Below are 24,443 nucleotides of genomic sequence, written 5' to 3'. Positions count from 1 at the left end.
CTTTCTTCTCCATAGGTTCAGTAGATGCCGGGACTGCATACAACCAAAGCAGCGCATTACTGCTGAATAGCAAGACAAAAAATAAAGACAGGAAATATTAAACATTTTCCAAAAAGGGGAGTGGAAAATAGTTTATCTCGGATGAACCTGGAAAAACATAAATAAAAGCGTTTTGCCAAAGCTCACACTAGAAAGTGAACGTGTAATCTGAAGGAAAATGTTGACCTGGTTGGCATAAAGCAAGCTTACTAAAGAGCAGCGCATATTCTATCGTGTCCCGCAGTAAAAAATGCTACTAGTTGAATACAGTCCTAGAATTGCTTATTTGTGCTGACTTTGTAAGGCGTCTGAGGGTTTTGTGCCTGGATGCTTAAGTTCCCAGGCGTACACCATCATCTTAGCATCCAGTAGGTGGCACTAAAGTCACATTTCAAACGCACAACATGTATGAAACTTTATTTTTCACCATAATAACTTATAGCAATATTCTTCACACTATAGCCATTTTAACACAAGCGGATGCCTATTGCTATAACATCGAACCTCAGCTTTAGTCTTTGCAAAGATAGATACAGAGGGGTTTCAGAGTATAAAACACACATTTGAAGCTATGCAAAAAGGACAGCTTTTATTTTGCGTAGGAAACAAAAAACTATTCACCCTCCGCTCAATCTATCCCAAGAGAGCATTTTCTTGCTTCAAAATAACCATGTGTTTGGCATTATAGTTCTCCTGGCTTTTGTCTACTGACGTGCAAATAACATTTTCGCAAGAAATCTCAGATCAGAAACAAGAACGATTACTAATTTATTTTTTTAAATGAGCTGAATGTGTGCCAAAAACAACTGAATACAGACATGAACGTTAACTTCTTTTTAACCTTGTATAGTCACATTTCTTTGGGATACCACAAATTGCTGGAGCTTGGACACTATGTGGCATTTGCACTAGTCAAGAAATTGTCTAACGTAAAATATATTAGCCCAATCGATAGCGGCTTCTTCTTGAAACCATTATCTACTTGCTCATTGAAAGCGATCCGGGTAGAAATTCAGTATTTTAAAGTAAGCGCTGCTCTTGGAGATCGTGGGTAAAAAAAAGAAAAGAAAAAAAAAGAAGACAAAAACAATTCTTATCTTAATGAAAGCAACCCTGTGGCAAACATTCACAACTTGCATGAAGTCTTAAAATCAGACAGACAAAATATCCTTCAAAACAAAAATGTCCAATTAACTCCACTCTAGAGGACAATGTCAATACGAAAGGATCCAACTGGCAGTTCCTGACCAGATGTTTTCCTTTTGTGTTTTTTTTCCCGTGTGGTCAACATACTAATTGTTGAAAAGAAAAAGACTTGAAGCTAAGAAGTCTCTAAAATCTTCATTAAAATTCAAAATGTAATAGTACCATGGGAAAGCACGAGCACAATATATCAATAAAGGAGGAAATAATCCCTCTTAAACAGCAGAACGCAGACTGCTGAAAGAACAGTGCAGGAAACTCGGCATAGTTGGCCAGCTAAACTGGACTTCAAAATGGCACAAGGAAAAGGCTCTTAAAAAAAAAGTTTTAAGTGAAAATTCACATTTTTGTCAATAAAAATAACACAGATTCTGACCGAATTGTGAGTGTCATTTTAAGGACAGAAGTAGGGGTGAATTTATTTTAGAGCTCCCCATGTACAGAATGCTGCCAGCCAAAAGAACACCTGCAGGGAGCACTATGGGAGTGTGGCGTCTGCTTCTTATGTACAATTATACATATTCCCCAGATAGATACAGGCAAATATTTTAAGTATATAAAAAATAAAGTGCTTTCTAAAATGCCCCAATGAAGAGACATTACAAAACATTCACACACTGCAAAACATTGTTACAATTAAGGAATACTACATCCAACATACACAAAAACAATGACAATATGTACACGCCCCATCATATACACAGTATATACATATATGCTCTTATCTTTACTCAATATATTATGACAATATATATATATAAACTTTGTTTATAGACAAAAATCATGAAACCTATGAAAAGGCAAGGATTAAGCACACAAGTCCGAGACTGATCACTGGCAATGCATGGTTGCTACCAATGCTGTCGATACCATTGTTTGGGAAAATATGCCACAGCTCTCTTTTTGGATGGAGTACCTTCAGGTCTTCCAATGCACTCCGAGCAGCTGCAGTGAAATTAGCATCCCCAGTGGTAAGTAGATCAAAAACACAGCTGTGAAAATAGATGTCCTTCACTCTCATAGTCTCCAAACACATGGTTGTAGCAGTCTCCAGTGTGTAAACAGACTGTGTCTGAGCAGCGGCAGTGTGAAGTAGGAGAGGCCCCTTGATAGGTAAAGGTAGGTTTCCCTGGTCATCAATGCGTTCGCTGTATGGGCAACCATTCATGCAAAGCTGAAGGTCTTGGCTTTCTTCATAGGCCATTGCTAGCTCTTCAGGCATACTGATTGCCATGGTTAAGTAGCGCCCAAGTTGGCGCACAAACACTGTGGTTCCTATGTACTTGGCATGTATCTCTATATGCCTGCCACTGACTTTCTCTACAATGCGCAAGCTCTTTGAGTCACCATCACGTCCATTTGTGGTGCCATCCACAAAGGCTGCAGGCAACTCATCTGTCACTGCCAAGTACACTTTCTGATCTGTACAGTCTTGGTAGGATTTGAAGATAATGGTAATCTGGAAGGGAAAAACAGAATAAATTGATTTTGTAAAGCTTGCAAATAGTTCTCACCTGTTCTTTGGAATAATATGTGGTTAAGATGACCCCAGCAAATATAAAACCTATGAACGTCAAACCATGAGCGAGAAATGGACACTACATTGATAACATTTGTAATCCTTTAATTCTTCATTTAAACCCCCTTTCCGAACTCCAGGTTGGCTTAAACTAAATCTAGCATCCCCAGTGATGAGCATATTTAAATTACCATCATATGTTGTCATTTGTACTATTCTTGCTCAAAACAATTTATGCTGGCCACAAAAACAGCCATGTGTGGAAAGGATATTAGAATGAAATGTTTTCAGTTCTTTCCATTCTACACAATCTCAGAGCAGTGGGGGGGGTGGAAAAAACCATGAGCTAACAGATTGTATGGAGTTTCTCATTCCCAATTCCTGCCTGGTTAAATACATCCTTGTCCCGAGTCAGGTCAAAATCAAATATATTTTTTCGGAAATGTGTCCATAAATCGATGCTTAAGAACAATACAATAACAGTAATTAATCCTTCATGTAATAAATATCAATAACATAGAACACAGACTGGCCAAATACAGCACAGCTCCACAATTTCTAAAAACTCTGGATAAATGGAGATGCTGCTACAATCAAGTGTTTAAGGCCCACTAATACAAAACTAAGCCAATTAAAATCGAAATAAAAGTGCTTTGTGTCCCACTAAAAAGGAAAGAAAAAAATAATCAAATAGTTGTAGATGGTTTTTATACAAACATGCTTGGCAAATGCATGCCCTTTTTTCAGTTGTTGGCAGAAATGAATATAAACTATGCGTTAGTTAAGACCAATATACAGTTCAAACTGATAACATTAGTTAAAATATCTATATCCAATACAGTCAGGACTAAAACCTCAGATCCTTGTTTTCCCTCAACACTACAAACAACTACCTTCTCAGAGAGGTCACAATATCAATTAAAGCATTACTCTCCAAGATCCTTGAAGCACCTTTGTCTCGAAGCACGCTAAATGTATAAAAACACACAAGTATTGCTTAAGCTAATAGATATGGTGTTGGCTGCGTCGGTTTGCTTTACCAATGCTCGTTTTGGTTTCTCATGGCTTTTGTAAAACCTTACAGTTGGGGGAGAAAATATGCTTTCGCCAATATTGAAACAATTATTTTGTATTTAGTCTTTTTTTAAATTCAATAAGCACACAATGCCATAGTAATCCGTTGGGCTGAAGGAACTACTTTGACATGGGTGTCTTCCTACTCACAGTGAAGACAGACAGTGGTTAAAGTAGGATGACCAACTGCATCAATGCTGTAGTGGGCAAAGGAAAAACGTGGATGACAACAAACCAATGGGTAATGAGGGTTGGCTGAAAGCTCCTATAACTATATAACATAGAATTTCAGAAAAATCAAAAAAGGTCTTGGATAATGATATACCTAAAAAATGACCATGCCATTAACAGTTCTGCCCCTTTAGAAGACGACACAGTAAACTGGCTATTTGTCCTCCAAACATAGGTGTCATGAAAAGCTGTTTGTTATAAGTCTGGGTTAATTGATGTACAACCCCCCCCCCCCCGCCCCCTTCCCACAGTCATACGCTATCTGCAAAGCAAAACAGCCAACTAATATGGGTGCTCAAATGTTGGGCACTAACGAACAAGTTACTTACCTTCGGTTACGCTTTTTCTGGTAGATACAATATCTGCCTGTGGATTCCTCACCTTGTGAATATCCCCTTGCGTCAGCAACATTCGGAAATTCTTTTCGTAGCCTCGCGCCGACGTGGATTCGGACGTCAGAGACACGGCATCGCTCGCAACTCCGCTGACGTCAATGACGCCTATAATAGGCCCACGCCGGCGTGATGACATCAGTTCCGCCCTTTTTTCCGTGCCTTCGAGGCACACGGACGGACCAATGACAGTAGTAATGTACATAGCATACACAGTACACTATAGTCAAAATAACACACAGTGTGAAGCAAATGTAAGCTAACATTTGAAATAACACATTTTCTTGACTATAAAATAAATACAATACAGATATACTGGTATAGAAGAGTGGACAACGGGGAGGCGGGTGGGTCAGTGAGGAATCCACAGGCAGATATTGTATCTACCAGAAAAAGCGTTACCGAAGGTAAGTAACGTGTTCTTCTGATAGATACATCTGCCGTGTGGATTCCTCACCTTGTGAATAGAGTCCCACAGCAGTCCCCACTCCCGGAGGAGGGTGTCCACTCTTCTAAACCTGGAAATCCTTAAGGACAGAGCGTGCAAAGTGGCCGTCCCTCCTCACTTCGGAATCCAAGCAGTAATGCTTCGCGAAAGCGTGGAGGGAAGTCCAAGTTGCCGCCCTACAAATGTCCTCTACTCGAACACCTCTAGCCAATGCTGAGGTTGAAGATTTAGCTCTTGTAGAATGAGCCCTTATACCCTATGGTGGTTCCTTACCGGCCAAAGAGTAGCAGATCTTTATACAGAGGACGATCCATCATGACAAAGTTCTTTTATGGACCGCTCTTCCAGCAAACCCAACGAAGAACTGGTCATCCAATCAACAGTCTTTAGATCGGTCCAGGTAAAAAGATACCACCCTTTTGGGGTCCAGACGGTGTAACTTCTCCTCCTCCTTGGAAGGGTGCGGGGGAGGATAAAAGGTAGGGAGGGTAATGGATTGACCAAGGGAAAGGAGTCACCACCTTTGGGAGAAAAGCAGCCCTGGTCCTAAGAACCATTCGATCAGCATGAATGGTCAAGAATGGGGGCTTGGAACTAAGAGCTTGAAGCTCACTTACCCTCCTTGCCGAGGTAATTGCAACCAGGAAGACTGTCTTAAGAGTCAAAAGCCTCGTAGGACATTTGTGAAGAGGCTCAAAGGGAGCACCCATTAAAAAGGTCAAGACAAGATTTAAGTCCCACTGAGGAACAATAAAAGGAGTAGGAGGGAACTTATTTGTGAGGCCCTTCAAAAACCTAAAACTACAGGAGATTTAAAAAGAGATGGCTGGTCAGGCAAGCAGAGAAATGCCAACAGCGCAGAAAGATAGCCCTTAACTGTGGCAACAGCAAGCCCTTGCTGCGCCAGAGAGGGCAAACTGGAGAACATCAGACAAATGGGCTCTCAAAGGGTCAATAGAATTCTCCCCACACCACGTGACAAATTTTGACCATCTATATGAATAGATGGACTTAGTGGAGTCACGCCTGGCTGACAAGATGACATCCACCACGTCAGGCGGGAGAGAAAAGGAATTCAGGTTGCCCCGTTCAATCTCCAGGCATGAAGGTGCAATGTCTGGAGGTGGGGGTGTAGAACCTGCCCCTCCATCTGAGAGAGGAGGTCTGCCCTGAGAGGGAGACGGAGCGGCGGGTGAGAGGAGAGGTGGAGAAGATCTGTATACCACACCCTTCTTGGCCAGTCCGGGGCGACCAATATGACTTAGGCCCGGTCTTGGCGAATCTTCCTCAGAACCCGAGGAATCAAAGGTATGGGAGGAAACGCGTAAAGGAGTGGTCTTCCCCAACATAACAGAAACGCGTCCCCCAAGGCTCCTTGCATCGGATACTGGAGACTGCAGAATGACAGGCAGTGAGCATTCTCGCGAGTGGCAAACAGGTCCACCTGAGGATTCCCCACGTCCGACAGACGTGACTAACCACCTCCGGGTGAAGCCTCCACTCGTGGTCGGGTGAAGCCTTCACTCGTGGTCGGCCGAGAACTGCCGACTGAGACTGTCTGCACACACGTTCAGAACTCCGGCCAGATGATTCGCCATCAGACAAATCAGATGGTCCTGAACCCAGGACCAGAGACGCAGAGCCTCTCTGCAGAGACACTGCGACCCCACTCCTCACTGCTTGTTGATGTACCACATCGCATTCGTGTTGTCCGTCAGGACCTGGACCGACCGGGAAGGGAGGAAGGCCTTGAGCGCCAAACGTATCGCCCGCAATTCTAGAAGGTTGATATGAAGCAACCTTTCCTCTGGAGACCAAAGACCCTTGACCTCCAGATCCCCCAGATGAGCACCCCACCCTAGAGTGGATGCATCCGCTATTACTGTGGCCACCGGAGGAGGCAGCTGAAAAGGCTTCCCCTGAGACAGGTTGCCTTCCACGCCCCACCAAGACAGATCCACCGCAGCTTCTCTGGAGATCCTCACTGACTCCAGAGATCTCCGTTGTGTTGATACCACTGCCTGCAGAGGCACCACTGGAGCACCCTCATGTGCCAGCGTGCATGGTTGACCAACAGAATGCAGGAAGCCATCAGACCGAGCAGACGAAGGACCTTCAGGACTGGAACGACCGCTCCATTGTAAAATAAAGGAATCATTTCCTGTACGTCGCGAATCCTTTGAGGAGGAGGGAATGCGCGACATACAGTTGTGTCCAGTACAGCACCTATGAAAAGGTTGCGCTGGGAGGGCACCAGGTGAGACTTGGGTACATTTATCGAAAAACCCAACCTGTACAACAACTGGGTTGTCTCTTGCAGATGATGGAGCACTCTCTGACGACTCTGCTTTGATCAGCCAGTCGTCCAAATAGGGGAATACTGGAATCCCCGACCTTCTGAGATGCGCCGCCACCACCGCCATCACCTTGGTGAAGACTCGAGGCGCAGTAGTAAGTCTAAATGGAAGGACCGCAAACTGATAGTGTTGCGATCCCACCGTAAAACAGAGGTACTTCCTGTGCGACTTCAGGATTGGGATGTGAAAGTACGCATCCTGCAAGTCGAGCGACACCATCCAGTCTTATTCTAGCAGCGCTTGAAGAACCTGAGCAAGGGTGAGCATCTTGAATTTCTCTTGTTTCAGATAGAGATTCAAGATCCTGAGATCCAGGATTGGACGAAGTCTGCCATCCTTCTTGGGAATCAGGAAATACAGGGAGTAGCACCCCTGACCCCTTTCCTGCTCTGGGACCACCTCTATCGCACCCTTTTTTTAACAGAGTCAGCACTTCCTCCTGTAGAAGCAACAGATGTTCCTCCTTGTAATAACCTTGGCAAGGAGGGTAATTGGGAGGGAATTCCCGAAAGGGAAGGGCATACCCATTTTCTACAAGATTGAGAACCCAAAGATCTGATGTAACCAATTCCCAATCCTGTGGAAAATGGTAAGCTGGCCCCCCACCGGACCCACATGATCCTGAATGGCGGATCTAGGACTGCTTTTCTGAGGCTGGAGGAAGTGGAAGAGGAAGAGACTTGACGTCCACGAGGACGCGCTCTTTGCTTTCCCCTGTAAGACCTGTACATGGAATTTTGCTGCTGCTGTTGCTGCTGACCTTGTCGGTAATTCCGAAAGGAAGAGCGACCGAAACCCCTGAATCTCCTGTTGGCCGAAGAGCCTCTGATCTGGAGACAAAGATTTAGCAGTCGCCCTACTGTCTTTAAATCTCTCCAGGGCCGTATCAGCTTTCTTCCCAAAGAGACCAGATCCATCAAATGGAAGATCCAGCTAAGTCGCCTGAACATCCGCCGAAAAGTCTGAGGATTTCAGCCAAGCTGATCTTCTAGTGGCGATAGCAGTGCCCATGATACGCGCCACAGAGTCCGCAGTGTCCAGACCACTCTGTATCACTTGGCGAGCCGCTGCCTGTGCATCCGAAATTACCTCCTCAAAATCCTTCCTGTTGGCATCAGGAATCTCAGGAGCTAGAATACGGAAAGAATCCATAAGGGCATGCACATACCTCCCCATCAGACAAGTGGCATTAGTCGACTTCAACGCCATGCTTGCAGAGGAGGTCTTTTTAGCAACCTGATCCGGTTTCTTTCCCTCTTTTTCACAGGGTACCTGGGGAAAGGCACTCGCATTCTTTTTGGAGCAGGCTGCTTGAATGACTAGGCTCTCTGGTGAAGGATGAGACGTCAAAAAAACAGGGTCCTCAGGTGCAACCCTGTACCTTCTTGCCACACCTCCAAAATGGGCTCCGTTAAGGCGTCATTAAACGGAAGCAATGGCTCTACCACAGAACTAGGCGAATGTAAAACCTCAGTGAGAAGATTGGATTTAAACTCCACCGTTGGCAAAGTTAATTGTAGAAGTTCTGCAGCCTTCCTCATCACCATATGATAAGGCTGGACATCCCTAGAAGGTGTATCAGAGCCTGAAGGCAACTCCCACTCCGGAGAGAAATCCAGGCTACCAGCGGCAGCCAGTTCCTAAAAACAGTCCTCATCCAATTCACCTTCCTCCTTATCAGGATGTGAATCCATATATCTTCGCTCTTCCAAAAGGCGTTGAGCCTCCCTTCTGGACCTCTCCTTCACACACCTCGCAGCCGGATCCACCAATGGCTCCGACGGAGTCGGGATCGAAGTCGGTATCGAATCCGAAGGCCCAGCGGGATGCTCTCGAGGACGATCTGGAGCAGACGACGCCGAAACCGGCGTCGACGGCTTCGGCAATTGCCATGGCGGCATCGGAGCCGGCATATAGGGCATGAATGGAGCAGGAGGATAGGAGTGAGGGACTCCAAGATTGAAAGCCAGAGGACCCATTGGACCCGAAGGTGCGCCAGAGGGGTACCACGCCCTTGAAAAGACGCCATACATAGCGTTCAGAAACACCGATGGGTCCTGGCCTGAGGCTGGAAAGGGTGGCTGTAAACCCTCAGGCTGGTCTTGAGGAGGGATCGGATTCGGCTCTTCAGCAGGCGCTGAATCCACATCCACCTGAACCTCTTCCTATTCTCGGGCCGGGGACGGCGCCGGAGATGGATTCGAAGCCGGAGTCGGCGACTGTACCCACGACTCCGAAGGCGAGGCCTCACCTTCATGATCCGAGACATCCAGCGTAACCACCTTAGAACGTACCATCTTGGGTGACCTCGACTCCTTACCGGATCGACGTCGAGACTCATGCCTCCTCTTCTTATGCTTCCTCTTAGACTTCGAAGCATGGTCTGAAGCTGACCTCGAAGACGACTCCTCTCGAGATCCAGATCTTCGAGAACGAGACCGACAATTTTCCTTTTCCAGCCTGCAGCTTCGCTACCAGGAGCTTGGTCTCTCTTTCCCTCAGGGCCTTCGGGTTCATCTTCCGACAAGACGAACATCCATTCACATCGTGGTCAGAGCTCAAACACCAAATGCAGTCCTCATGCGGATCAGTAATGGACATCATTTTTTCCGCACTCCCTGCCGGGCTGGAAGCCGGTCTTCTTTGTCGACATCGAAGAGACAAGAAACAAAGAAGCAGAAAGCGGTAACAAAAAGGCAACAAAGTACCAGTTGGCTACTGAGATTCCCGAAACAGTTAGCGTCGATGACGCGGAAAAAAGGGAACTGATGTCATCACGCCGGCGTGGGCCTATTATAGGCGTCGGTGACGTCAGCGGAGGCGCGAGCGATGCCATGTCTCTATGACGTCCGAATCTACATCGGCGCGAGGCTACGAAAAGAATTTCCGAATGTTGCTGACGCAAGGGGATATTCACAAGGTGAGGAATCCACACGGCAGATGATTCTATCAGAAATTAGTGATAATAGTCTGGAATTTCAATTGATTGATTCCGAATTCCGAAGCAGTAAGCACCTGTAAACTGGATTTCAGGAGTCGTCACAAATGATTTACAGTACAATAGAATGCACACATATCAGGGTTATGGCAGCACTAAAGTGAACTATCTATTTCAGTTGCCTCACTAGTACATCAGAACTCCTGTTTGCTCACTCCTATCGTGCACATTCTCCCAAAAGTTGAACAGAAACCTTCCCTCCAGCTCTTTAAGTGGGATGAAAAAAGTAGAGGGTTCAGGAGAAAGGTGGGACTTCTATAATTAAGGGCGGCGCTTAAACATACAGATTAAAATTTGTGTAGAGTGTCACCATAACCACACATTTCAATAGAATCACAACTGTAACTGGCTTTGTGACCATTGGTCTATGCGCTGTGCTGAGAGGCCAAGTATTGCATAACCACGTATTCGTAACACCTTTTTGCACCCGACATGCAATGTAAGAAATTTGCACTTCCTTTAACCAAAACTCAATTGTGTCCCATTAAGAAACATCCGGATGCTACTCAATTCAAATCATGCACGAGACAAGAGTATTATGCTGCCTGAAAAAAAACAGTAACTCAACATTCCGGAAAAGCACTTCTAGGGAATGCAAGTTTAAGTAAAGTTTGTCAAATAGAAGCAGGAACCACAGATTACATTAACGTTTTTCCACCCATTGGTCAGAAATCGAACATCTTTTTTACATGGAAAGTTAAGAACATGAATACAGGACCCGAAAGGGACCAGTTTCAATGTCCATTTTAAATCACTACTGGTATAGGGGCACGGTCCACTTACTTAAATGCTTCCGTATCAGCATAGGCATGCGTGAAATACAGCAGCAGTCTCTTGCCACAAACTGCTCTGATAGTTCGCATAAACGAAAGAGCGATACAAATTAAATGTGTGTCTTTGAAAGAAAGGATGAATTGCATAGGAAAAAAGCCGAGGGTTTTAAATACTTCTTTAACCAACAAAAAAATGCTCTTTCAAGTATTTAGCCTTTTTACTATTTAGGGGAAAAAAACGTTTACTTACAGGTTTTTAAAAAGGGGAATAAAATACTACCACTTAAAAAACAAAATTAAGATACTGACAAATCATTTCAATATATATGGTTTAAAAAAGTATATTTAAACATGAAATCCTTGTAAGCGTTCTGCATTAAACAGCACCATCCATAAGAAGATAATAAAAAGTCAGCCTCGATCAAACAATAGTTGGCCAACCAACCTACAACAAGCTAGCGTGTTCCCAACTGATATCATGTGTCAGGAATTTTCCAACAGCTTCTCGGCTGCAATCAGTTATGCAGCTAAATAAAACCAGCTGCAGCCTAATCATGATAATCTCTCTAGGCTGCAATTCTTCGTACATTCATCACAGGCAACAGAATTTGCACTGGGAATCATCGGTGTATCTAGCTGCTGCCAAAAAGTGATGGATCCGACCACATGGGAGCTGAACTTAGTACATTCTCAAGCAGTTGCGTGCAGATATGAGATGTGATCCATTTTACCTGGACATGGACGCAACAGCGGTTTTTGAACTAGTATTGTTTAGCAGAACACAGTGGAACTGGAGAGGATAAAGAATATTTTATTCATAAATAAGAACAGCAAGACAGCGATTAGACGCTTATGAAGTCTGCCCTTTGAAATCCAGTTATACTAATAATCTGTAATCCGAAAAAAGCTACCCAAAGTTCTGAAGGGGAGAAAATAGGTTTTTAAAAAACTTTTCATGTCACATGTGTTTGAATTTTTTTTCTTTTATTATAGTTTTTATTTTGAGGAATGACTGCTTTTATTGCGTTTTGCTATGAAATACAGACTATGGTTGGCAATGGAATCTATGCAGAAGTGGAGTTTCCAAAACTATCTTTCAGGACTTTAAACTTTCATATTAAAATAATACGATTAGGGTCAGTCAGAAGTTTGGTTAAGCCTTTTTGTGACCCTAAATGTGACCAGTTCTCATAAAAAGTCCACTCACAGAAAAAGCATGCAATATATCAAATAATAAAAAGTTTAACAGATTCAAAGTAGCCTTGTGGAAGCAGTAGGAGGGCAAAAAAAGTGTTAGCTAAAAACTCAACTAAGGAGCGTTTTCGAACTATTGCTAAATGAACTACCACCCCTGCTCCTAATTCTGCCACAGGCAATGAAGACTTCTGTAATGCCATGGCAACTTATAATAAAAACAAATAATAAAAAAAAAAAAGAAAGTCAGGACATCTTTGATAGCTTTTCTGCCAATAGCCAAACTAGCAAGCAGCCTCGAGCACTGATCCCTTAGTGAACGACAATCCCAGCTCCTTCAGAGAATGTACCTGTCTGTCAGCAGAGTAAGTCAGACAGCTGATTAAGGTTGCAAAGTCAGAAGACAGCTGATTAAGGTTGCCAAGTCAGGATCTCTGCTTTCCCTCTCACTATTCAGATGGCACCAGATATTATTGCTGGAAATTTTGCAAAAATCTGCAATGCAATGTTCCTTACAGGCACATTTCCTATGTATTGGAAACAGGCCTCAGTCCTGCTACTTAAAAAATCTATTCTTGAGGCCCCCCTAATAACCAACTCCCCCTCCCCCAGAGGAAATCCGATCCACTCTGGACAGGGGCAGCAGAGCAGCCCTTGTCCTGTTGGACCTACCGGCGGTTTTCGACAATAATAAATGTTTGGTCAACTGGTTGAGTAAGCTGGGGGTTAAAGATTCTGCACTAGTACTGCTTTGCCCCTTTCTAACAAACAAGGTTCAATCTGTAACCTTGGGCGACTTTACTTCAGAACCGTAGCTTGTGGTGTTCCTCCGGGTTAACCATTAAGCCCATCCCTGTTTAGTATATAGGTCACCGCTCTGGTGGTGTTAATCTGATCATTTGGATTTTCATTAGTGTCCTGCGCCGATGATAACCAAACTGTGGTGTTCTTTTCAACAGTGATCAGGGCATAGACTAATCCTTTCGAAACTGCATGTCTGCAGTTAGCGATTGCACGGGCAAAAATTGCCTTAAATTAAATTCAGCCAAAACAGTGTTGATGTTGGGCATAAGGCATCAGTCTGGACTCCTTCTTGGTGGCTGCAAGACTTAGGAATTCTCCCAGGGCCAAAAGAATAAAGTAAAAAAACCTTGGCATCATTCTAGATTATAGACTTACCTACAAAATCCAGGTCAGTGTAGTCATTTCTTCTGTCTGCACTTTACAAAACTATAAACAAAATCAGTCACATGATCACATTTGATCTATTAAAAACAGTAGTCATTGGACTAGTTCTCTCTTGAATGGACTACGCAAATGGAATTTATATAAATCTGCAAATAAAGTTGATCTCCAAATTACAAACTGTGCAGAACTCGGCAGCCAGGATGCTCTTAAACTTACACAAATGTCATCCTGTAAGCTAAGCCATTAAAGAGCTTCATTGGCTTCCTGTAAAGAAGCAAGCCATTTTCAAAGCACTTAGCATAGCTTTTAAGGTCTAGCTGGAACAGGCCTGGACTACTTGAAATACACCTACAGACTTAAAACCCGCTCTGGAAAATTGCGGTTCCCCCTCAAACTGTTATCTCTAGGAGGTTTTCAGCATGTAAAGCAGAACCAGATTAAAATCAAAGTTCCAGATTCTTTAGATTACTGAGTGCGCATAATTCAAAATGAATGGGCGTTTGGTCAGGTAGACTCTTACATACCAAAAGTGGAATCCGATTTACTAAATGGGATGTTAATTGCACTTGAATAGAGAAGTCCGCCATTAGTATGGGGCTGTTGCACTGTTTGTAAGCTGTCTAGTGATGAGGTGCACACAACTTCATGGGTTTCACTTGTGTGAGAAGAGCAGATGCACCAGCAACAGAACACCATATTGTGGTACCAATTTCGAATTTCTTCCACTAAATCCTGCATTTCATCTGTGCTTTATGCATATCTGGTGGCTTCTGGCCACAAGCGGAGGCAGTCCTTGGGTCGCAAGTTACCATCAATTGTGTTTCCAAGTTTATGGCAGCATTTGCCAGGCCACCTACAGGAAAGGTTGAGATGTCAACCCTGTGGTAGCCTAATATTCCCCATGACCAGTCTCCCGCATTTCAGGCCACAGTGTCCCCTGGAAAAGATGACTGTAGGTCCGACTTGGCAAGTGCTGGCTGAATGTCAATACCCCATAAAGCAAGGTGAAGATTTCGTCTCTTAAGTTTCCAGTTGGAGTAGGACCAAAAAAGCTCAGATTTAAGCGGATGGAGAGTGTTGTAGTTACAAACGGCTTTAACATCAAATTCTGCAAATAAAAAAATTAAAAAGTGACCCCAAAAAGGCAGAGTCAGATGAACAGGTGAGGGGGTATAAGAGCAAAGAATCATCAACAGAAGTGTCAATGAATGACTACCGTAGTGCATACTGACATTTCCTCTGGGGAGTAGAAGAATGTGCTTGACAAATATTAAAATTACCCGCCGAAAATAGGGAGGTGCACTGACACGGTTCTGGATGAAATTATCACTTGCTAGACCTTTGTCAACTATTTCCTAGGGTAAGGATGAGGGGACAGCACAACTGGTCGTATGACAGGTCCTCCTTTCGACAAATGTCTTGTAAATCGACCTATGGAAAGGGCCATAAATGTGACTTGAATATCCAATACACCACATAAAAAGAAGACTTCTTTCGTACCAGCTTCTACAAAGACACCTTCTCTCTTTACTGTAGGACATCAATCCTCCATCAGCTTTTCAAACCAATTCTAATCCAATTTTTTAAACCGTGCTACTCTGAGAAACTGGTTTATCCACTCTCTAAATGCTCAGGCTTCGGATATTAAAGAATAATGGTTAATGGCAGCCAAGTGCAAGGCAGTCGTTCATCAAATTTACCATGTTAGTTTATTCAAAGCCATTAACACATGCAGCTATAACACTTCAACAATGTCGGACTACCGAGAGGTTAATGATGCGAAGAATGAGTGAGGTGAACAGGAGTGCCAAAATAATAATTATTTTACCTCCAAAATCAGCCCAATCTAAGAATCAAATAATAAAAGATTTCAAACGCGGTGCAATTTGTTCATTTAACTGCCTAATTAATCCCTTGAAGCATGTTGCCTAGTAGAAGTGAAAGGAGAACTATCTTCTGCTGTAGTTGTTCACCTGTAAAATAAAGTTACAGAAATCAGCAAAACTGCATACACTAGATCATGCAAAGGTGTACAGAAGTAGCAGTAATACCAACTAGGTATCAATATTCAGTTAATAAAAAGGGGGAAAAATTATTTAAGAGCACTGATTTTAGAAAGGTTCATCAGTGTATACGAGACTGTGTTGTTGGCCATACTTTATTTTCCAGTATGCTAACTTTAAAATCGGCAAGGCATTCAAAATTTGTTCCGAGTACTCTACTGAATCACTCAAAACACATTTTCCATTTAAGGTTACTTGGTGGAGAAGGCCAAGAAAGCTCTGACTTTGGATCATACAGATTTCAAACTTCAGGTTTAGGGTTTCAAAAAGAGGGTCGAGATTATCACACTGCTCTTGAAAGGTTATAGTAGAAAGAAATGCTCTTGCTAGAAGAGGAAGCCAATGTCATGCTGATATAAGGGGTTTTCCAGGAGGAAACCGACTTTCTTTTACCAATTGAAAAGTAAAGACTTGGAGCAAGAGAGTTATCAATGACCAGCATAGCCGGTTTTGCTTGCATAAACTTTATTAGGCATGGCTAGTCTAGCGTTTCGCCCTAGTCTCATGCCATTTCCTTTACAAATGTGAACAGTCAACACAGGCCTACATCAGACGGCTGATTAGCTCTTCTGCAGAGGAAGTAGTGAGGCTGTAAACCATGCTTTGGAGAGCTTGGGTTCAATGCCAGAAGTAAATGGTAATTCTGCTGGGCAATTAAAGTAGTTTCCTGCTACTCCCGCGCATAAACCACTCCGATGAGCCCAAACAAGGCTATACATCATATATGAAGCACAATTCAAGAAAACTTACAAAGGAGATAAGTTTCACCAATTAATTGGAGTTTTTACAAATAGTACAAGGCAACCTGAATGGCCTCAAGATACTTGGTCTAACACTTTTCAGATAAAGGACAGCCATTAGCTGCCAGGCTCTGAGAGTTCTGTGAACCTTAGTAGGGTTTGTAATGAGGAGAGGGCATTCCAGAATAGTGGTACAGCCAAGGAGAATCTATGGACAACCATTCAGCAAAACGATTACCCCTGAAATGCCTAAGAGGGATTAGGAAACATAGAGGATCATGCAGAGAGTTGATGAGATAATGAAGAACTTGATCGAGAAAATTCTGCAGTCACCGTTTGGTCACAGTATCAAATTACGGGATAACAAAGGAACATACAATAAACACTGTAAACCCAGAGTCCATTCCAGTAATTCTATATGTAAATAACTCCCTCACTCTTAAAAACAATACTAACGTTTGTGTCGATACGTTTTAGCACCTGTACAACTTGAAGATCCAGTTTCACCTAAATTCTAACATGCCAACCCAATCGGCACAATTTAAGTTAGTCACACAAAAAAATTCTATATAGTAGTCTGGTCACAAATTCACAGTCTGTACGTATCAATGCTTCTGAGGCAAAGAATAGAAAGCATTAAAGGTCTCTTTTTAGAAAGGACATTTCCTAAGTCTTCCCATTTAGAAAAAACAAAACATTCTAACTAAAGGTACTGAATACACACAAAAAAAAAACTACAAGCATTTGCAATGCAATAGGTCTCGCATTAGGACAGTTTGAGCAATTGGTATTGTAAATGACAAATATTTTATTTATGTGTTGGTTTTGTAAATAGCGATATTAATAGCTTTGTCATTTACAATGCCAATAGTTTCAACTTTCACAAACGTGACACCTATAGCATTTGTAATGCAATCTGTGTTGTATTTACATGACTTAGATGTATTAATATTACAAATAACAATGTCTGAGGCAGGTGTAGGTGTCTGACCCAGGAGGGGTCCTGGATCATCACCTGTGTCTGACCCTGGAGGGGTTCTGGATCATTGGCACAGGTGAGTGTAGGTGTCTGACCCTGGAGGGGTCACTGGTGAGGGTGTCTGAGGCAGGTGTAGGTGTCTGACCCTGAATCACTGGCACAGGTGTAGGTAGGTGTCTGACCCTGGATTACTGGCACAGGTGTAGGTAGGTGTCTGGCCCTGGAGGGGTCCTGGATCATTGACACAGGTGTAGGTAAGTGTCTGACCCTGGCGGGGTCACTGGCATATGTGTCTGACCCAGGTGTAGGTGTCAGGTACAGGTGGGGATGCTCGGCACGGCAGGATACTGAGGGATCTCACCCCGGAGGGGTCCTGGATCATTGACACAGGTGTAGGTGTAGGTGCCTGGTACAAGTGGGGTGCCCGCCTTGAGAAGGATACTGAGGGATCTGACCCTGGAGGGGTCATGGATCATTGGCACAGGTGTAGGTGTCTGACCCAGGTGTAGGTGCCTGACCCAGGAGTAGGTGCCTGACCCAGGAGTAGGTGCCTGACCCAGGAGTAGGTGCACGCCATGAGGAGGAGAGTGAAGGATCTGACTCTGGATTAGTCATGGATCTCTGACGCAGGTGTAGGTGTCTGGTGTAGATGTTGGTGTCTGGCACAGGTGGGTGTTTCTGGAATGGGCAGGATACTGAGGGATCTGACGCTGGAGGGGTCTTGGATCACTGGCACAGGTGTAGGTGTCTGACCCAGGTGTAGGTGTCTTGTACAGGTGGGGTGCCCGCCATGAGAAGGAGAGTGAAGGATCTGACTCTGAAGTAGTCATGGATCTCTGACGCAGGTGTAGGTGTCTGACGCAGATGTTGGTGTCTGGCACAGGTGGGCGTTTCGGGCATGGGCAGGATACTGAGAGATTGACGCTGGAGGGGCTCTAGATGACTGGCAAAGGTGGGGGCATCTGGGGATGTCTGGCATGGGCAGAATTCCGAGGGAACGGACGCTGGAGGGTTCTGGATCACTGTGGCATGTGTAGGTGTCTGGCACAGGTCGGGGGTGTCTGGCACAGGTCGGGGGTGTCTGGCACAGGTCGGGGGTGTCTGGCACAGGTCGGGGGTGTCTGGCACAGGTCGGGGGTGTCTGGCACAGGTCGGGGGTGTCTGGCACAGGTCGGGGTTTCCGGCATGGGCCGGATACTGAGCGTTCTGACCATGAAGGGGTTTAGATGATTGGCACACGTGAAGGTGTCTGGCACTGGTGCTTGGCATGGGCAGAATTCCAGGGGAGCTGACGCTGGAGGAGTTCTGGAGCACTGGCAACGGATGTAGGTGTCGACATGTGAGAGGTCACACAGGCGAGGGCGTCTGACAGCTCAGGGAGTCTGACAGCTCAGGGAGTCTGACATAGGTAGAGGTGTCTGCTCTAGTTGCCTGGCACGGGCAGGATTATGTGGGATCGGACCCTGGAGGGCACAGATGAAGGCACCTGGCATGGGGAAGGGTACTAAGGGATCCGCTACGGGAGGATTACACATCTGTGACAGATGAGTGTCTGACCCTGGTGATGATGTCTAGCATTAGTCCAGATCTGACAGGACAGTGGTGGCCCCTTTGGGTTTAGAATTTTAGTGCTATTGCTGTTGCTGACTTTGTGACAGGTAATTTCAATATTGTGTAAAGGAGCATAATGATTTCGGTTAGAGTTGGGGAGGGTGAAAATGAGAAGCACCCAATTGCACTGCCAAAGGGTGGTGTGAGGGGGGCGTTGGGCAATTTTACACTGAAAGTTAAAAGTTAAGGCAGTCTGTCCTTACTGCAATTATTTTAATATACTGAGCTGACTTACAATGATGTCAACCTGCGACCTATACTTTACATACAGTTCTGGACACATGGCACATTAGCCTACTAGTATATCTTAATAGAATTGTAATCTGTGATATAAATGTGACACACATACAAAGACACGCTCACCTGAAACCCTTGACCTTGATGTTGTACATGATGTCAACAAAAATTACATTGCTTTTAGCTGTGTTATCTGGGATTGTTATAAGTAACCTCCAAGTTAGAAATGGCTATCTGCAGCAAGTGCATTAACCCCATAAGTTATTTTACTAGGATTCCTATTTATATTAGACATTTGTATTATCTTGCTAGTTTTGGAACCTGCATGGTACACGTACCTCTCTGCAAGATTTGCATTACCCCGCTGAATTATCTTTCCATTTATTTATTTATGTATGCGTTTTTGTATAGCGCGGACTTTACCCGAAGGTGTCAGAGTGCTTCACAATAGGAACAGAACTGATACAGGAGAACAATACAGGTGAGCAAAATACAAAAGCAAACGTTACATTAAATGAAGCAAAAATGACAATCGTGAGCCAACAAAATACAAGAGGTAGCAAACGGTGCATTACAAAAGTGACAATCGTGAGCCAACAAAATACAAGAGGTACCATGCCGTGCACAATGCCTAATTTGCAAAATGACATTGATTACCAACGTTATTATTATTTCTTACATGATTCTGTCCACTATCAGCATTACAAAATCCACAATCTGACAATACAGTGAAATGCAGCGTGTGCTGTAAAAGCTTACTGGGGCGCGTGCGTTAAGGGGGAAAGTTCGGAATAATTCTCCCTACCACCCATTATGTTGCTATTGTTACTGGGGGACTGGCATGCCTTCAAAAGCATATATTCGGGGCTATGTTCCAGTCTATATTTGGATTAAAAAGGAGTATGTAATTGAAAAATACATTGGTCTGCTTCAAGTTTAAAGCCTGAGTTTGGGTTTTCGTCGGAGTAATTAAGTCAAGTGTATAATAAAGATTTCTATTTTACCATGACCGTGCTAATTGTATAAAAGGCTACTCCGGCAATCAGCAATATTACGGCTTACAAAGTGGAGTGTGACGGTCCGCGCCTGGAAGACTGGCGGTTAGGTGTCCATGACTAACAATGCAAACAGTGCTAGAACTAGAGAGCTGTAAAAATGTGCCTCGCCAACACCACAACAAACAAAAAAAAGTTTATCTTCTCTGTCAACTACGTCCTTCCCAACCGCGTGGCCGGTAAAAAGGGTCGGTCGGGTGGATCCATGTTCCCTCGAGTCAATGCTCATTCCATACATAAATAAACTTACAATACATAAATAAACTTACAGTAGGAGCAGGTCCTCTGGAAGCGCTGCCGGGCAATGGGAGAGGTGGGTCAGGCCTGATGATTCATGTAAGTTGCCGCCGCCCCGCGGCTTTCCAACCTTCAGTGGAAAGGCAGCAGAAATAAGGGCGACAGCAAGAGGGAGGAGCCAAATTAAACAGCCCCTTTTGAGGGATGTAGGCGTTAGAGGCCCTGCAACTCCTCCGTTCCTGTACGCTGCAACGCTCGCCTTGCAGCCCGTGACAGTTCTCTTCACGTAGCCAGACTTCATGATTCATAGATTAAAGAGGGGTCTCACGGTGCTTTAAATGGGAGTGGAGGAGTTACGGTTCTCGCCAAACTGTGTAAGGTGCAGGTGGCTAAAGAGTTAAACCTTCGTCGCAGCCACGTTCGAATCATGGTAAAATCTTTACTGTCATTAAATTAGTAACAATTGACATTTACAGCGCGCAGAGACAGTGAACGTGTGATATCATTCACTTTTATGAAAATCAGGTTAACGTAAGTAAGCAGGCACCACTGCCACGGGCACCAAAATAAAAGTGAACCCCTTTAGCAAATCAAATAGCTAACGAGAAAGCAAGAAAAAGAAATCACTGCCGCAGCCCTGCTCCGTGAAAACCGGAAGTCAGGCACTTTTGGCCGAGACTGGGGCGGGGCCTGCAATCCGGCAGGAAGTCCCGCCCGCCGCCGCCGAGGAAGAAGTGAAGCCGGCCGACTGATGGCCTCTCCGCAGCCCGGGGCTCCCAGGTGCTGGAGGGAGCCCCGGAAGTGAAGTCCTGCCCCCTGGTGCCGCGACGAGATGAGACTGCCGCAGAGAGGAGCCCGATCCCCAGCAACAGCCCGGTGAGTGCCCACGGAACACGCCGAAAGAGCCCGGTGAGTGGGGGGGGGGGGGGGGGGGGGGGTGTACGCTCGTGTGTGTGTTCGAATGTGTCTGTCTGTGTGTGTGCGCGTGGGTCTGCGTGTGTGTATGCAGTGTGTGTGTGCCTGTGTATGGCTGTGTATGTGCGCATGCGTGAGTGTGGAGTGTGTTTGCGCAAGGGAATGAGGCACGAGAGGGGCACGGCGCCGTGCGCGATCACAAGATGAAATCTGCGCTCTGCGCTCGTGCACCCTCTCGTGTCTCACATTCCCAGAAACGGGTGACAATAGATGTCTTCGCAGACTAAGCAATGCTTCGCATTGCTTACGTCTAGCTCGACCTAAAAAAAACACACAAAGGTAAAAATCCGGTTTTAGAATAAAAATACATACAATGTGAAAATCTGGTACTGTACATAAACAAATCAATTATTGCTTTAGAAAATAGTTTGTAATAAGGACAGGGTTCGGCGTTTCCTCTGGGTTAATGGGCAGCTGAATTGCATTCCCAGTAGTTTGGCCTCCAGCCCTTGCCATTAATTCCCTCTGTAAATGCCCTTCCTAGAGGTCGCTCTTGAAGCGATTAAAGTTCCCTATTAAAAGTCTTCCAAACAGGTTATGAAAATGACTTTGATGAAAGTCGCGATCTCTGCAATTTTAATCGCACTTTATCTCAAAGAAAAAGATTACTAGGCAATGTTAAATCAACCAGAAAGGCAGCCGTTGGATAGGTACTTTGAAGAGGGCGGTGTTTCCAAACCCTTACTAAACAATTAGATGCACTGAGAACAAGTGGTGCAGCAACCACTTAGTCACAGATTCGTCTTCTATGCCACATTAGAGTTCACACGATAAATAAAGTGAACATGGCAGAAACGTTTTCAAGTCCTAAACACAAACATGACGCTAGTTTTAGTACCAGAACCGCAAACCTTTTGGTGGCAAGGCTTAAGCATACAAAAAAATGGCATGGACTGCTTTTTATCAGTAGGCTGAGAACACGACAGCTTCTTTTTTATTGCTCACAAAAACCATATCAAGCAGATGCTCTTTAGGTATGCCGTAATGCCCTACCCGCAATCGGCACCTAGTTAGCCGAAATGACCCCTTTAGAGCCAAGCAGAACAAATATACAAGACAAGTAATACACACAACTATATCATCTGAAAGAAAGGGATCACATAGCAGATTAACTCTCTACAGAGAAGCAAACTATTTTAGAATGGTGAACAACTACAAAACTTCCTACCCCCAGATATTGTATTCCAAGATATGTTAGGTAAATTTTAGGGAGGAAAAAAAGTCCATAATCTTCTAACTTAATTTTCATGCTTCTTTAAAAGTAACAAAACTGATTAAAAACCCCTACACACTTGAGCATATTATCATGGTCTTCACAATGTTACAACAACATTGTTACATCGTTTTGAGTCACTGTATGCCACAATAAAAATGGCTAAAAGAGGCGAGGTTTTCTGTTCATGTACATGCCTAAAATATCATTTGAGTGCGGGTGAAGATAATGCAATGAATCAGATTATACATTAATGTATTACTCAGTAGATTATTCTTTTTCTACAGTCATTAATGCTCGTCACATACTTTCACAAGTTACAGCAACTTAGTGAAAGCATGAACATGTACCCCAATCACAAAGAGATATCAGAAAATAAGGTGGCTACGTAATAAGTGCCACACTCAATGAAGTACCAACAGAATCATCAGCAATAGTACTCAAACAAGTGGGTGCTCAAAACTGTGGTGGGAAGAGGGGCGGGGCTACCAAAATACACCTCAACTGGAAAAAAGTCTAAAACAAAACAAGATGCCCCCAAGCACTCCAGGCGAGTCAAGAAGTCCAAAGTCATGTTCTAGTCTTCGTTTTTATTCACAAGATTCTTAATATTGTGTACTCCGCTCACAACTTCTAGCTGCATTTTGTTATGCATTGGACTTTGTTTTAGAAGAGGATTACATATTGGATTCCCAGATATGAAAAGATTGTCTGAGTTTTCAAATGACTCAGAAATTATACATACAAGACCAGTGCATTTCCGAGAGGAAATGTAGTAGTTCAAACTATGACGCACATAATTGATGACGCCCTCCAAATCCTTGATCACAACGATTCCTGCCTCCTTATCCTACTTGATCTCTCCTCAGCATTTGACACTGTCAAACATGAGAATCTGCTGGAGCTGTTAAACACCAGAATGGGTTTATCCGGAACTGTTCTCAAATGGTTCACTTCCTTCCTACAGAACCGGTCTCAGAAGTTCAAGATCAACAACGTGTTGTCCTCATCTGTGCCTGTAACATTAGGCGTTCCACAAGGATCTTCCCTATCCCCCACTTTGTTCAACCTGGTCATGGAACCACTCACCACATTGCTTCAAGCATCTAATGTACACTTTCACATGTACGCCGATGACACTCAACTCTACCTCAAACTCCAATCCCCGGAAGACATCAAACTTCTGAACTCCACGCTCAGAAACACCCAATTATGGTTGGCCGACAATCACCTCAAACTAAATGCCCTGAAAACAGAGTTCCTTCTGATCGCACCTCCGGCGAAACTCGCCATCTCCCAAACCTGGCTCAAGCATCTTACTGCACTCAATGTCCAACCCAACATCGTGGACTCCGCGAAATCCTTAGGCATCACACTGGACGCCAATCTCAACATGCAGCAGCACATTAGCAAAGCAACTAAAGGAGCTAATTTTCAAATCAACACTTTGAGGAAACTTAAACCCTTCCTCCCAGCTAAGGATTTCCAAACTCCTGTACAAGCCCTAGTCATCCCACGCATAGACTACGGAATTGTGGCTCTCAGCGGACTCCCCCTATCAACAACCGCACCCCTAAGAGCCTCCTTGAACGCTGCAGCGAGACTTATCACCGGATCAAGGAAACATTCGCATATATCCCCCGACTTAAAATCACTGAACTGGCTGCCGTTTGAAGCCAGAATACAGCTGAAAATCGCCTGCATGACACTTGGCCGTACACCACAAGTCACCCAACTACCTCACTCAAAAGCTGACTATATCAGGAGGCTCTAGATCCAACAGAAGCACAAAAAATCTCCTCCTGAAACCTCGAAGATTCCGGAAGGAAAAAACATACAAACGCTCCTTCTTGGGAATGGCACCCAGGATCTGGAATGCACTCCCTCCTGAAATCAGACTTATCTCCTCCATGGCAT

General features: G+C 44.3%; 1 protein-coding gene across 1 annotated transcript in view; it reads right to left on the bottom strand.

Annotated features, from left to right (window-relative positions):
• Positions 1 to 608: 608 nt before the first annotated feature.
• RGMB (repulsive guidance molecule BMP co-receptor b) overlaps positions 609 to 24,443 on the bottom strand; it is a 71,522-nt gene continuing 47,687 nt past the window's right edge. The window contains exon 3 of the mRNA XM_078675437.1: positions 609 to 2,701. Within this exon, the coding sequence (XP_078531563.1) occupies positions 2,033 to 2,701 (669 nt within the window). The 3' untranslated portion in view covers positions 609 to 2,032. The remainder of the gene's footprint in view (positions 2,702 to 24,443) is intronic.

Source organism: Lissotriton helveticus, chromosome 2_1, assembly GCF_964261635.1.
Source record: "Lissotriton helveticus chromosome 2_1, aLisHel1.1, whole genome shotgun sequence".
Lineage (NCBI taxonomy): Eukaryota > Metazoa > Chordata > Amphibia > Caudata > Salamandridae > Lissotriton > Lissotriton helveticus.
The sequence above is the reverse complement of the archived record's forward strand: the minus strand, read 5'-3'. Positions and strand labels throughout refer to the sequence as shown.